This window comes from Callithrix jacchus, chromosome 9 (assembly GCF_049354715.1).
Source record: "Callithrix jacchus isolate 240 chromosome 9, calJac240_pri, whole genome shotgun sequence".
Classification (NCBI taxonomy): Eukaryota; Metazoa; Chordata; class Mammalia; order Primates; family Cebidae; genus Callithrix; species Callithrix jacchus.
In genome coordinates this window covers 21,845,543-21,859,928 of record NC_133510.1, presented here as the reverse complement: position 1 = coordinate 21,859,928, position 14,386 = coordinate 21,845,543, and the positions used below count along the sequence as shown (strand labels likewise).

The window sequence follows — 14,386 nt, the reverse complement described above, 5'->3', positions numbered from 1 at the left end:
CTGTCAGGGAAGTGAAATAATATTTTTCTTCCATATTGTTTAGTGTTGTCATTCTAGAGTTTGGTAACCAAGCCTGATTTTTATCCCACTTACCCTGGCGGGAGGGAAAGTGAGGAACTACAGAGTTACAGGTGGCTTGGGGGTCTGGCAGATGTTCAGATCCTGGGTTCAAGCACTTGCTGAGTGACCTTTGGGCAAGTCCCTTAAGTTTACTGAGTCTCAGTTTCTTTCTTTATAAAATAGAGCTAATAAAATACAGGCCACACAGGGTTGTTGCAGGGTTGTGGGAAAACGGTTTGAAACCATTTAAGAACTGGCCCTTTAACTAGATAGGTATTCAAGACATGGAACCTTCTTTACCCAGCCTCGGAACAGAAACCTTTACTTAGAGCCCCCGTGTCTGACTGGCTACTCATTCGTTAATCAGATTTTTGTTGAATGCCTATGAGGTGTTGAAGCACCTAGTTCTGAATCCTGGAGCCAGAGAAGAACAAAACAGACAAGGTTTCACCATTTATGGCATTTATATTCCAGTGAGGAAGACTAAATAGGTTCAGATGGTGCTAAGAGCTATGAATAAATTAAATACAGAGTAATGTGATTTTTAAAAAGTGACTTAGAGCAAGCTAGAGGATGAGGGATGGGGGTGGTGTTTGACCACTATCCAGTGGCCAGATAGCCAGAGAGGCTTCTTTGAGGAGGTGAGCTGGGGCCTGGTTATTGAGGACTCCTTCTTTCCCAGGCCAGCGGGAGCAGCAAGTGCAAGGCCCGAGCTGAGTAGATGAGGTTGGGAGCCTGACCAGTCTCAGGCTGACCAGTGCTCTGTATGGAGAGGAGCTGCTGGTCAGCTTTTCTCTTGTGATTCAGAATGAGGAGACACGAAGACTTTTTATTTGGCAGTGGGAGCTGAAGCTGAAAGATCCAGGGGCTGATGAGGCCACGTGCAAGCGAAAGTTTGGGGTAAGCAGAAACCAAGTGCGCTGAGGGAGTGAGATTGCGGCTGTGTCTGGCACCTGGCTGAGCAGGAGAGTGAACCCCGTGGGTGTTTATTTGCTGCTGTCGTTCCTGGAGCTGTCTTGAAGTCTGAGCTACCTTGCAGCTCTAGCCTGCTTCTGTTTTTGGCTTTCCCAGATAGTCTCAATTCTTACTCTTAGTTTGTGAACCTCCCTTTACTTGTGCTGGTGACCACTTGCAACCGGATGGGCTTCACTGAAGCACAGTCATTTGGATCTGGATTGGAATCCCTGGTTTTTCACTTTTTAGCTCTGACTTTGAGCAATTATTTAATTTCTATAAGCATCAGTATCCAATAGCTGTATCCTTACAGTGTTGTACAGATTAAATGAGATAATTGTTGGAAGTAAAAGTGCTCGGTGCTGCAAAGTGTAACTAACACTCAGGCAAAAGTGTTCTTAGCAAGGCAATTTTCTTCTGCAGAAGAGCTCTTCTTGCACACAAGGCAGAGGCAAGGGAGAGCACTCAGAACAAAGGAAGGCAGGAGTTTTTCTCCTTAATGCAGATCTTGTTCCTGTCTCCTCCCGCTGTAGGCTGAGGTCAGACTGCACAATGTAGGCTAATTCCGATTGGCTATTGTTGACATCATTGAAGAAGGCAAAGGTGGACTTTTGCAGGAAGGACAGGTACATAAGTGATAAGAAATGCTTAGGTGTGTTTAGTCACAGCAGAGGTAAGGAAGGCTGATAGATGAATAGGTAAGATTGCTTTTTAGAATAGAACAAAGAACTGGCAACTAGAAACCAAAACCCTTTGATGAAGAACTATTTGTTTTTAACAACATAATAAAAGCAAAAGACCCTGTAGGGTTCGGAATAGTAGTAGGTGTTCGGAATTTGTTAGGTACCTTTCTTCCCCTTTCCTTCATGTGTTAAAGCTTTTTCAGTACATGCCTCCCTCTCAGGATTGAATTGTCATAGTGTTTTTAAATTACCCTTCTTGTAACAATTCCTCTACCTCTGTAGTCATGTTTTTCTTATTTCATTTTCTCTTATCCCTAGAATGTCTAACAAAACAGCCAAATACACCTCTGTAAAGACATGTAAAATAATGCTAGTTCTGTGAGTTCTCTCTTCTTGTGCAAATCCGTAAACTACCACCAATGTGCAGTCATTTTAATTGCCCGTAAACTATAACTAGGAGAGCATCATGACAACTGCCTTTCCCCTTGTAAATACAGTGACACTATCACTAGTCTGATTGAGGCCAAAGTTATAAAGATGGGCTCTCAGTCTACTAATGTCAATAAAAATGGGTTTTGGACTTATTAACGTTTGTGCTTAGAAGAGACAAACCTATCAAATAGCTTGGAGAAGTGACTTCCAAAGAGAGAGGTGTGGGAACCAGGATGGAAGAGTCAGGGCTCCAGATGGTGATTCAAGGAAGAAAGGAGAGGAAACACTATCTCAGACATCATTAGGTTCAGAAGAGGAAAAAAAAAAAGACGATGTCAACACGAAGCAGTTTTTCTTAGACTTTAGCCTAGCAAGGAAAGAGAAATGCTTGGTCTCAATACTGGGAAGCCATTCCAGCCAGAGGCCTGTGGCTGTGAAGAGAGCTCTCCTCTCTGGAGCCAAACAGAAAGCTCATATGTCTTGAGGCCAGAAAAATTATTAGGAGGTGGCTCTGGTTGAATCTGGAAGTGGAGGCTAGTATTAACTAAGAAGCAAACAAAAGATACCTGTGAGATAGGGACGTGTGTGTTAACTTGCGCCATCCAAACAAGCTGTGCTCGTAATTCTCTGCCTGTGCATCATGGTTTTCCAGGTCTTCACAATGGGCTAAAGTGAAGTAGCTTTGGCTTGTGAATGTGCATTGGGAGAAGAAAGCTGCAAAAGTAATTGTAAGCAACACCCTTGATCCTAGGGGTGCATGTCTTTGAGAAGAGAGCTCTAAGCCTTTTGCAGAGGCATTAGAAATGGCAGTGAAATGGCAGGGGAGATTCATTTTAGGGGCTTTCCTGGTCTGCATTCTGTTAGAGCCATTAAATGTCGCTACATGGATTGCATGATTCTGGTATGGCCCCATGTGGACCTGCGAGGGATGGAGACAATATGGTCTCGCTTCCAAGAAAAATATACAACCAAGGAAAAATGTGGTAAAAAGTGTAAAGACTGCTCTTAGTTACTGCTCCAGATTTCAAGCCTCTTCCTGGATTGTGAGAGAGCTACCATATTTTATTTATTTTTCCTAGGTCCATGGCTAATGAAACACAGAAGGCTGGTGGCATCCATTTTCCTTTTCCCTTCACGCCCTATTCCATCCAGAAAGACTTCATGGCAGAGCTGTACCGGGTTTTGGATGCTGGCAAGATTGGGATATTTGAGAGTCCAACTGGCACTGTGAGTATGAAAAGTGAGAGACAGCGATGAAGACAACTTAGGGGCAGCCATGCTAGCTTTCCTGTTTGCCTGTCTAGAGATGTTCATGGTTTGAAGTTGGGCAGAGTAGTCTCAGTTTATCTTTCCGGGTAGTAGTTACTTTTCTAGTAAAGTCTTAAACATGGCTCCATGGTCTGAGAAAAATTAGGCTAAAGTCTTCGGTGCCTTCCTATTACAATAGACGAGACGGCTTTATTATCATCTCTTTTCCTTCCCTTTCCCCATCCTACAAATATAATTCCAGGTTTTAGTCTCTGCTGAGTCAACATGTGTGTTAAGATTATGTTTTGAACATAATTTTGTCTTGAACAATATGTCTTAATATTTTGTTTTTCTAGAGTTAATAAAGTTACTGAAGTTTTTAATATACCTATGCCAATTCCTCCCACGTCATCCAGTGACCTCTCAGTATGATTTTCCATCCAGAAAATTACTGTCTGAGTTGGCCAGGACTGCCATAACAAAAGAGCAGAGACTGGGTGACTTAACAGGAATTTATTTTCTCACCATTCCGGAGGCTGGAAAGTTGAAGGTCAAGGTTCTGGCAGGATTCTGGTTCTGGGGAAGGGGTCTCTTCCTGGCTTGCAGGTGACTGCCTTCTTGCTATGGAGCAAGAAAAAAGGGGGAGGAGAAAAACAGATCTTTGGTGTCTCTTTCTCTTTTATGAAGACAAGGCCTCATCCCTTATGACCTCCTTTATATACCCTTAAACACCGGATCTGTAGTACAGTCACATAGTGGGGTTAGGATTTCAACATATGATTGTTTGTTAAAATGGGGAGTCTCACTGTGTGGCCCAGCTGGTCTCAAACTCCTAAGCTCAAGCAATCCTCCCCTCTCAGCCTCCCAAGTAGCTGGAGGCTGGCAAGATTCGAGATTACAGGTGCACATCACCACACCCAGCTTCTTTTAACATGCATTTAGGTGGGGACACAACTCAGTCCACAGCAGTGACCAATCCCATTTTACCTTGGAGCCATCCTGGAATCCTCCATCCTTTTCCTGTCATTTGAATTAGTTGCTCCTCAGACTGACTGACTTAACAGATTTGAGCATGAGTGTGGGTGGGGACAGACAGCCACACCCACAGCACAGTGGGGTGTATGTCTGTTTGGAGGCTTTCTTCAAACATCTGGTGGTCCTGGGCTGCCTGTGTATGCTAAAGAACAGGGCACAGAAAGGCTGAGTCTGCAGGGCAGGCTGGCTGTGGCTGCCAGGCTGGGCTCCTTTGTTGGGGGCCTCTAGTTGCCAGCACATCTTTGAGATTTTCCCTAGAGCCTTGGGTTTCTCCAGGGCAGGCGCCTCCAAGCTCTGGCCCAGCAGGTACAGGGGCTGAAGCCTGACAGCCAGTCTTCCTGGAAGTGGTTTGGGGAAAGGGCTCCAGGTGGAGAGTCCCCATCAGTGCCTACTTTCAGCCTGGCCCTCCTTTTCCTCCTTTTCCCCCTCCTTTTCCTCCTTTTTCCCCTCCTTTTCCTCCTTTTCACCCTCCTTTTCCTCCCCCTCTCCCTCCCCCACTCTGCCTGTTGCCTCCAGAGCTCTCCTAGCTCAGCTTCCACAGAGAACCGACTTCCTGTCTTCTGCAAGGAGCAGGATCAGGGACTGCAACCTGGGGATCTAATTGTTCTTGAAAAGAATTTCAATCTGTCCCTTTGTTTTTGGTGGCCTGCCATGTTCCTACCAGTTCCCGGGTCTTTCTGAGAGTCAGTGGGGGAGATCTTTGGGGACACTTGAGCTTGAGTGTCTCTGCCGAATCACTTCCATTTCTCTGTTGTCTTTCCTTGTCTCCTGAAATGTGTTACTCCTTCCACTTTCCTTGTTTTTGTGGGTGTAATATGCCTCCATATTACTTTGGTTAATTTTAGTGTGCTTTGGAAAAGAATGCAGATGAGTGCGTGTTCATTCCGCCTTGTTTATTTTAATTTTAGAGACAGGGTGTTGCTCTGTTGCCCAGGGCAGAGTGCAGTCAGTGGTAAGTTCATGATTCACTGCAGCCTTGACCTTCTGGCCTCAAGTGATCCTCCCACCTCAGCCTCCTGAGCAGCTGGCACTGCAGGTGTACACCATCACACCTAGATAATTTTTTAATTTGTAGAAATGAGATCTCACTATGCTGCTCAGACTGGTGTTAAACTCATGGGCTCAAGCGATCCTCTACCTTGGCCTCCCAAAGTTCTGGGATTATAGGTGTGAGCTCCTGCACCTGAGCCCTTTCACCTTGTTTTGCCTGACAACCCATCATCTCCCTTTCAAGTCTTTCCATCTCAGTTTTCTGCATTCCGGGTTTCCACATCTTCCTCCTCTGCTCAGCCTTTAATTGTTGATGTTTCTTGTTCGCTAGCCTCATCTTCTTGTGTGCATTCTCTATGAGTGTACCCTGTTACTTTATTACCATTGACATTCTTCTGTCTTCTAAATCATCCCCTGAATAGAGTGTTTTCTCCTGTCCCAGGTGTCCTGTGGCCCACAGGAGCAGCCATGCTGTGAGACACCAAGTGGGGTTTTTGTTGCATGTTGTACTTTCCATGCCTTTCCCTATCTTGTATGCACAGGTGCCCCAGCTTAGCTGCCCGAGATGCCGTTTATCCTTAATAGTCATTTTTTAAGCTTCATACGAGTCTATCAAGTTGAGTCACCATCACAACTTGGTGTGTGCTGTGCCTTGTGTAACACTCCAGTTCTGGGAGTCCTCAAACCTGGATTCCACGCTTTGCAGGGTTCTATGATGCCCTTGAATTGTATGTCACATGTGGGCCTGTGAGCATTTCCTAGGGACTCTGCACCTTTGTGTCCTCAACTTTGAGCCCCATGCTTGCGACAACCAGCAGGTGTTCAGAGTGAATGAATTTGCTTATCTTGGCATAAATCTTTTAACTGTGTTATCTGGGATGATACCCCAGGAAGGTGAGCCTTTGGTGATGCATCCTTTCAACATTTTCCAATCTCAAAGTTTTGTGGTCTTGTTACAGGATAGAAAGCTGTGGGCCTCAGTTATTCTTTTGTTATTGTGCCAGCGTATACCCACAGTTGTTTTTGAAAGATAACTTTGACCATGCCCTCAGGAACTTCCTCAGCTCACTTTCAAATGGAGGGCACTGGCTTTCTAACCATGGTGTCTCCCAGCTCAGTGACAGCCAAAGCTGACTGCTCCCGGTTTCACAGGTAGCACCGAAGAGCCGCCCTCTGGGTGCTGCTGGCGAGTTTTGCCTGAAACTCTTTGCCATTTAGTGTCTATCAAAAACTGAGGAAAATGGCACATATGGGGCTTTTCTAAAAATATGGGATCCATCCGTTTGTCAGCAATGTCATTCTGTCCTATCCCAGGGCCTTTCAAAATTCTAATGAAAACTAATAGATCCCATATCCCAGAATAATACTATTAATACTCTTATTTCTTAATGATAGCAAAAAATTAGCTAAGTCCAACTGCTCACTTGTTATTTGCCAGGCAGTTCTCTAATGCAGAGGATTTGGCCTTTTGTGTGTGTTAACTAATGACCTGCTTACACCAGCTCTGTGAGGAGGGTGCTGCTGTTGTCATTCCCGTTTCTGAACTTGTGGAATCAAGCGCAGTGAGGCCAGCCTGAGCCACAGAGCTGCAGGTGGGGGTGGGGGGGCGTGCAGCTGGAACCCTGGCGCCTGGCTGTGGAGTTTGAAGCTCTGACTCCTATGCCATGCTGCTGCCCCAACCCTAGTCATATGAGGTATTTCACTCCGCCCTGGATACTCTGCGATCCCCTCTGGGTTCAGCAGGCTGAAGAGCTGACTGCCTGGAGCAGAAGGCATGGGCTCCTCCAGAGACTCCCCTGAGCCGAGTCCCTTGTGGACACCTGGGCCACCACCTGGTGGCGCTGGCTGCAGGGTCCTCTCTGAAAGAACTATATTGGTTCCCTGGGGCTGCCAGAGGAAAGCTTCACAAACCTGGGCTTAAACAATGGAAACTGATGTCCCACAGTGCTGGAAGCTGGAATCTGAAGTCTGAGATCAAAGAGTCAGCAGGCTTGGTCCCTTCTTATGGACTCTAGGGAAGGATCCCTTCAGGCCCCTTTCCTTGGCTTATAGGTGGCGTCTTCTCCTTGGGTCTCATCACATCGCCTGCCTCTGTGCATGTCTGCATCCACGTGTCCCCTTTCTAATAAGGATATTAGCCCTTTAGGCTGGGGCCCACCCTAGTAGTGGTCCTAATTCCATTTGCAGTGGTCCTCTTTCCAGATAAGGCCACATTCTGAGACACTGGGTGTTAGGACTTCAGCACAGCAATTTGGGGAAATACAATTCAACCAGGCTTATGGAAAATTCTGGTCTTAAGAGTAGTGTTGTCCAGTCTGTATGCAGAGGCGCACACCTATAGTCCCCAGCCACTTGGGAGGCTGAGGCCAGAGAAACCTGTGAGCTCAGGAGTTCTAGACCAGCCTGGGCAACATTGCAAGACCGCCTCTCTAAAACAGACAAACAAAAAGGGTGATGTCCTCCAGAGTGATTAGTTGGCTTTTAAAAACAAAAACAAGGCTGGTGGTGCCCGAGGTCAAGGGATCAAGACCATCCTGGCCAACATGGTAAAATCCCATCTCTACTAAAAATACAAAAATTAGCTGGGTGTGGTGGTGCATGTCTGTAGTCCAAGCTACTTGGGAGGCTGAGGCAGGAGAATTGCTTGAACCTGAGAGGCAGAGGTTGCAGTGAGCCAAGATCCTGCCATTGCACTCCAGCCTGGCGCCTGGTGACAGAGTGAGACTTTGTCTCAAAAATAAAATAAAATAAAAACAAAAACAAAAAACGTGAACACTGGCACTTGTGACTGATCATCCTGTATCTGCATGTGAGCTGCATAATGGCTAAGCGGCCACTCTGGCTTTCTCTTGGCAAGTACATGGAATTTCTTGCTTGACATTTTGGGGCCTTAATTCTTTTAGGTTTTTTGGTCTATTGTCTCACCTCCTTCTAATTATGTGCAATATTTACATATGAGCTGGATGATTAAAGAAGCTCTTTCCTGCTTCTTGGGCCCAGTTTTAATTTCTTCCATTTTTCTGCTTTTCCTGTCTATTCTAGTGCTAATTTCCTTCCTTTCCTTCCCTAGGCTGGTCTTAGAGCATCCTCTCATATGTACAGCCAGACCTTCTTTCAAGCTTTTATTAAAATGGGGAGAGGTCATTTGGAAGGCTTTATTTTCCTCTTCCTAAAGATCATTTTTCTTCCTGCAGGGAAAGTCCTTAAGTCTTATTTGTGGGGCCCTCTCCTGGCTCCGTGACTTTGAGCAGAAGAAGCGTGAAGAAGAGGCACGGCTCCTTGAAACTGGAACTGGCCCCTTACGTCATGAGAAAGACGAATCCCCGTGTCTGTCATCTTCCTGCGAAGTGGCTGCAGGCACCCCGAGGCCTGCTGGAGAACCAGCCTGGGTGACTGAGTTTGTGCAGAAGAAAGAAGAGAGGGACCTGGTGGACCGACTAAAGGTGAGACCTGGGGTAACCAGAAGTGGGAGTGATGGAGGAAACAGGCTTCAGCGATTGTTTTGGGGTGATTCCGAGACTCAGGTAGTGCGTGTTCCTCTGCCATTGCCATGCCTCTCAGCTCTTCCATCAGCTCCTTGGGCCGATGCTGTCTTTTGTGAGCTGGATGTCAGCAGGCCTTTTTCACACGAGGAGCTAGTGGGTCCTGTTTATTACTCACCTAGGAAAGGACCTGATTGTTGCCATTGACAACATGATTCAGTCGCTGTAATGCAGTTAAGGCACGGATCTGATGGAAAGCGTGTGGCTTTGGGAGGAGTGGGCAGCTTTCCTCAATGAACAGCAAGGCTGGGACCGCAGGGGTGAGGTCTGGGAAGGGGATGCGGCAGCCCTTGAGTGCCGGCCAGGGAAGGAGAGCTGCTCCCAAGTGAGGAAGCGCCAGGCTGAGTGGCCCAGACTCCTTAAGAGAGGCCTGGTTTGGGGCTTCCTGGTGAGTTTCCTTCGTGTCTGCCTTCCCCTTTAGGCGGAGCAGGCCAGGAGGAGGCAGCGAGAAGAGCGCCTGCAGCAGCTGCAGCACAGGGCACAGCTCAAGTATGCAGCCAAGCGCCTGGTGAGCCTCATCTCCTGGGGGGCGGGAACATGTCCAGGCAGGGTCCTGCTGCTTGGAGGCTCATGGGTGCGTGGCCAGGGCCTCAGTCTCCCCTCCATGACCCTCCCTGGCTGTGTGCTCCCATGCAGGAGCTGGGCTGTGAGTGGCTGAGGCATGGATCCCAGGAGTAGACCCTCTCCAGCCAGGCGGCCAGGCCCATGTGAATGGGCATGGTGTGCATTGGCCCTGGCAGGTGGGGAGGTGGGTACTGGTGCTGAGACTTCTTCCTCTCTCCCCATGTCCACTACTCCTGTCCAGAGGCAGGAACAAGAAGAAACAGAGAATCTCCTCCGCCTCAGCAGGGAGATGCTGGAGACAGGCCCAGTGGCTGAGCGGCTGGAGCAGCTGGAGTCTGGGGAAGAGGAGCTGGTTCTTGCTGAATACGAGAGTGATGAGGAGAAAAAAGCAGTGAGCAGGTGAGACAGCGGTGACGCTACCCTGCCCCTGCCCCAGGCCAGGGGACACCCTTGAAGACAGCTCTTTCCCTTGTACCACAGGTGCCATGAAACAGCTGGCAAGAGGCATGGTGGCCTTTGCCCTCTGCTCTAAGCTGGGTCCTTCTTAGGGTCCATGAGTGCCAATGCAGCGATGACAGTCACTGGCCTGTCCTATGTTCACTCAGCTGTCCTCATGGCCGCTCAGGCAGGGCAGGAACATTTGTGTCTGTGCTTTAGGCACAAGGACGCTGCAGCCCCATGAGGGGAGACAACTTGGCGGAGTCCACAAGCCTCAGCAGTGGAGCTGGGCTTGACTTCAGCAAGCCTGACTCTAGATCTTAGGCTCTGAGGCAGCTGACTGCACTGGGCAACCCATGAGGTGCCACCCGTCAATGCTTCCTTAGCCCAAGTTTTCCTTTTCCTCTAAGGCCTCTGTTGGTCCAGACTCGGGGTTTCCACTTGATGAGCCATGAGCTGCGGGGTGACTTAGCCCTGAGTAGGCCACCCAGGCCATTTCTGGCCCACAGGATCCCTGGTGACAGTCCCATTCCATTCACACTGGAACCTCACCACTACCCCTGCGTGTCTGCTGTAGGTGTGGCACTAGCCAGATACCGTGGACATAGAAGGGAAGAAGACATGGAGGGGACAGTTAATAGACATGAAAACAAATAGCACCTAGGTGAAATCAGCATGTTTGCCTGCAAGGAAAACAAAACTGGGTGATGTGGATGGTGTTAGGGGCTGCACCTGATGATGAGTCCCATGTGTCCTGTGACACCCTGGCCACCACATCTGTTAGAGGGTAACTGCAAGACCACAGACCTTCTGTAGATGTTCTGAAGGTTCATCCCTGGCCATCACAGTCTGTCTGCAGGGCTCCTTCTGACACCACTTCCAGCCGCCCTACCCCAGAAGCCAGCTTCCCTGCTGCCCTGACCCTCCAGCACGCCAGGCCTTCCTCTGTTCTGTCCGAGGATTTGCTCATGCAGCGTGCTCTGTCCAAACACCTTGGCGAATGCCTTTCTCTCCTTCAAGGCTGGCTCAGGCGTCGTCTCGATGGCCCTGGGTGTCCTCCTCTCTGTTTTGCTCACACACCTGCTTGTGTTCCTGTTGTTGCCTCCTCTCCCTGGCAGAGCTCGACCTGCTTCAGGGCAGGAACCACGTCTTCATAGTTTTATGTTCCCAGAACTGACCCAGTGTTTGGCATAGGGGTGTGCTCAATAAAATGAAATTGACCTGAATGAGCAGATGCCGGCTCGTTCCAGTCCGGTAGTGTTGCCGTTGTGGACCTTGACTTCTGCCCCTGCCCAGGGCAGAGACCACCACACTGCTTTATGCCTCACTGGTGAGAGGGGCTCATAAATGGTTTGTGCTCAATGAACCCTTCCTGCCTGCTTCCAAGATCCTGTTTCTGCTCCCCTTCTTCCTCAGAGCCCGTGGGGACAAGGCAGAGAACTTGAATGGAGGTGGAGTGGTGAATATTAGAGGAACAAAGCACTTCTTTGGGTCTGGGCAAGAGCCACGGATCCCTTAGATCAGCTTCCGGGGCTTCCCATGCCCTGACATTTCAAGAGATATGTGAACCTTGGAGGACCTGAGTTCTGAATGGAAAATTTTTGCTCTTCCTTTCTTCAAACGCCCAGCCTCTAACTGACCTCCTGCTGGCTGTGTCCAGCATGCGACATAGGATAGAATCCAAGCTTTTAAGACAGAGCTGCCTGCTTCTAATGACCATGAAGCCAAGCCTGTAATAACTGCTCTTCTGATAGCCAGACGCAATTGTGTTCTGCCTTTTTAGAAAGGAATTTTGAGGTGAACCAAAATGTTTTCTTTTTCATGTGTTATTCCCATAGGTAGCCTGCACCTGCAGTTGGTAGATGGTTTTGTGCTTTCTGAAGGTGTAGACTAGTAAAGCTGGCTCAGCTGCAGGCCATGGGATGCAGAGCTGGCCTCCCTGCCAACCCCTGGTGCCGATGGGCTCTTCCTTCCTGCATTGCTGGAAAGGGCAGACTGAGACTGAAAAGAGAAGAGGTGTGACTGGTCATAAGTAACAGCAGTTCACTCGGTCGGTCAGCTGTGGCTTCATCCAGGAGATGTGCGTGGGGTTCCTGCTGCATGCCAAGCTCTAGGTGAGGCCACAGGAATGCAGCAGAGACAAGGCCAACCTGGTCCTCCCTTGTGGACATGACAGTCTGAGGGGAGAGAGATGGAGGGGAAGCGATTTTGAATGACATAGGTGTTAAGAGCAGGTGCCATGAATATGTGTCTGAGCAGCCAGACCTACCAGGGAAGGTCAAAGAAGCCTTCCTAGAGGAGGTGACCTTTCTGCTGTGATCTCAGAGTTGTCTGGGAGCTGGTGAGGGGAGATAGCATTCCAGGTGCAGAACACTCAAAGGCCCAAGTGATGAAGAGCAAATATCCCCCCTGGTGCCTCAGAGGGGTCCGGCTTGCTGGAGGGAGGACAGAGAGAGAAAACAGCCTGCCATGACTCCTCACGCTTCCAACTCAAGACTTTGGTTGGGGGTGCTGAGCCCCTTTCTTTTTTCCACATTTCCCCATCCACAGACCTGGGTAGCCATGGGAAACTGGGGTTGGCATTTGCCTGGGGGAGTTTCTGAACAAGTAGCACCTGCTTCCTTGGTGAAACCCGTTGCTATGGATGTCCAGGGCTCAAGACCAGCGCTCAGCAGATGCTCAGTGTTTTTTGCTGAGGGAAGACTGTTTTGTGTTTTCTCTCTCTCACACACAGGGTGGATGAGGATGAGGATGACCTGGAGGAAGAACATGTAACTAAGGTAACATGAGTGTACTCTGCTGGTGCTGGTGGGGCCTGTGGGCTGCGCTCTGCACCCTGGGGAGGAGGCTGCAGTCACTCGGCTGCTTCTCACCCTCCTGTCCACAAAGGAGGAGCTTCCAGCACTTGGACTCTGTGGCTTCCCAGATGCGACCCTGGAGACCTGGGTTCGAGGACTGGGGAGACCTCTCCTGGGAGCAGGGCCATGCTTGCCACCCCAGGGCATCGAGGAGCAGCTGTTCTGGGCTGAAGTCTGTGGTTTATGTCCCCACTGGGTGGCGCTGGTAGGACACACAAGTGCCCTGCCCTTTAGGTCTCTCCTGGTATGCTTTTCTTCTTATCCATGTTTCCATTTGCATGGAGGGCAGTGGGATGTGTATGGTCTGACATTTCTCAAGTTTAAACATACTTGGTTTCATTGATTTATGACTTTTGTTTTTTGTCCGAAGTAGGTATTTTCTCTGTATTTTTCTGTTTTCCTCCCTCACTCTTGTCTTAGAGGAGTAGAGAGAGGGTATTCTGCTCAGTCTTCCTTTTTCCCCTTTGGGGATGGATGTGTGTGAAACAACCCTGCCCTGCTGATACCCCCTCCCCAAATGGGGACTTTTTGCCCTGGTTAAGAGTCACCATTTGGGAGATGGTCACCACTGTCCTAAGATTGGCCAACCCTCCAAAGCAGTTGATGAGAGGCTGGATGTGACTTGTGGAAGGAGCTGCCTCTGGGGCATTCCCCTGAATGTCTGGATCTGCGGGTGATTCAGGAACCCTGGGTCCCTCAGTAGATGAGACCTGATGTGGGACATTGCTGTCCTGCCTCAGCTTTGTGAATTTGGAGCCATCCCCTTCCCTCAGCCTCTCAGGCCCTGGCGTGCCTCAATGTTAAAGAATAGAATGCTGTGGGATGTTTTGGTTCCCTCTTTGAGCACCTTTCTTTTTCTCTGCTAGGTTTATTACTGTAGTCGGACACACTCCCAGCTGGCCCAGTTTGTGCATGAGGTGAAGAAGAGCCCCTTTGGCAAGGACGTCCGGCTGGTCTCCCTCGGCTCCCGGCAGGTAAACAGTGGCCAGTGTCTCCACCAGGGGCCATCCTGCTCCCTTCCCCACAGCTTTGTCCTCCTCCTCGTCCAGGCCTGGGAGACGCTGGGTCTGCGACAGGTTGAACAGTGCGAGGAGCAGCTCCCTCCCTGGCCTGGCCTGGCCGACTGATCACTGGAAGGCGAAGGAGAAGTGGGCAGGGCAGGTCCACGTGTGTTGGTTGGGTGTCATTTAGCCAGCACTGTCTCTTTCCAAAGCTCTTCCTTTCTCCTTTGTTGCAGAACCTTTGTGTAAATGAAGATGTGAAAAGCCTAGGTTCTGTGCAGCTTATCAACGACCGCTGCGTGGACATGCAGAGAAGCAGGCACGGTAGCCACTGGGACCATGGCATAGCTGCAGGTGGTCTGGGGAGAGTGAGGCAGGGGTGGCAGTGACTGAAGACCGTTAAGTGTCTTGCATAGAAAGAATGGCAGAGGAGGCCGGGCGCGGTGGCTCACCCCTGTAATCCCAGCACTTTGGGAGGCCGAGGCGGATGGATCACGAGGTCAAGAGATCGAGACCATCCTGGTCAACATGGTGAAATCCCATCTCTACTAAAAATACAAAAAATTAGCTGGGCATGTTGG

At 49.3% G+C, this 14,386-nt stretch overlaps 1 protein-coding gene across 25 annotated transcripts in view; it reads left to right on the top strand.

The window, feature by feature from the left end:
• Positions 1-14,386, top strand: part of DDX11 (DEAD/H-box helicase 11) — a 31,058-nt gene that overhangs the window by 1,390 nt on the left and 15,282 nt on the right. For 7 of the 25 annotated variants that reach the window (XM_054238082.2, XM_078337957.1, XM_054238085.2 and 4 more), the window contains exons 2-10: positions 901-960; positions 3,209-3,356; positions 8,597-8,845; positions 9,366-9,452; positions 9,750-9,907; positions 12,681-12,726; positions 12,836-13,048; positions 13,671-13,778; positions 14,042-14,129. In XM_054238082.2, coding sequence (XP_054094057.1) covers positions 932-960; positions 3,209-3,356; positions 8,597-8,845; positions 9,366-9,452; positions 9,750-9,907; positions 12,681-12,726; positions 12,836-13,048; positions 13,671-13,778; positions 14,042-14,129 — 1,126 coding nt within the window. In that variant the 5' untranslated portion in view covers positions 901-931. Of the gene's footprint in view, positions 1-742; positions 961-3,208; positions 3,357-8,596; positions 8,846-9,365; positions 9,453-9,749; positions 9,908-11,917; positions 12,061-12,680; positions 12,727-12,835; positions 13,049-13,670; positions 13,779-14,041; positions 14,130-14,386 lie in introns of those variants that run through there. The other 18 variants (XM_054238087.2, XM_078337961.1, XM_078337954.1 and 15 more) reach the window with 8 other exon arrangements.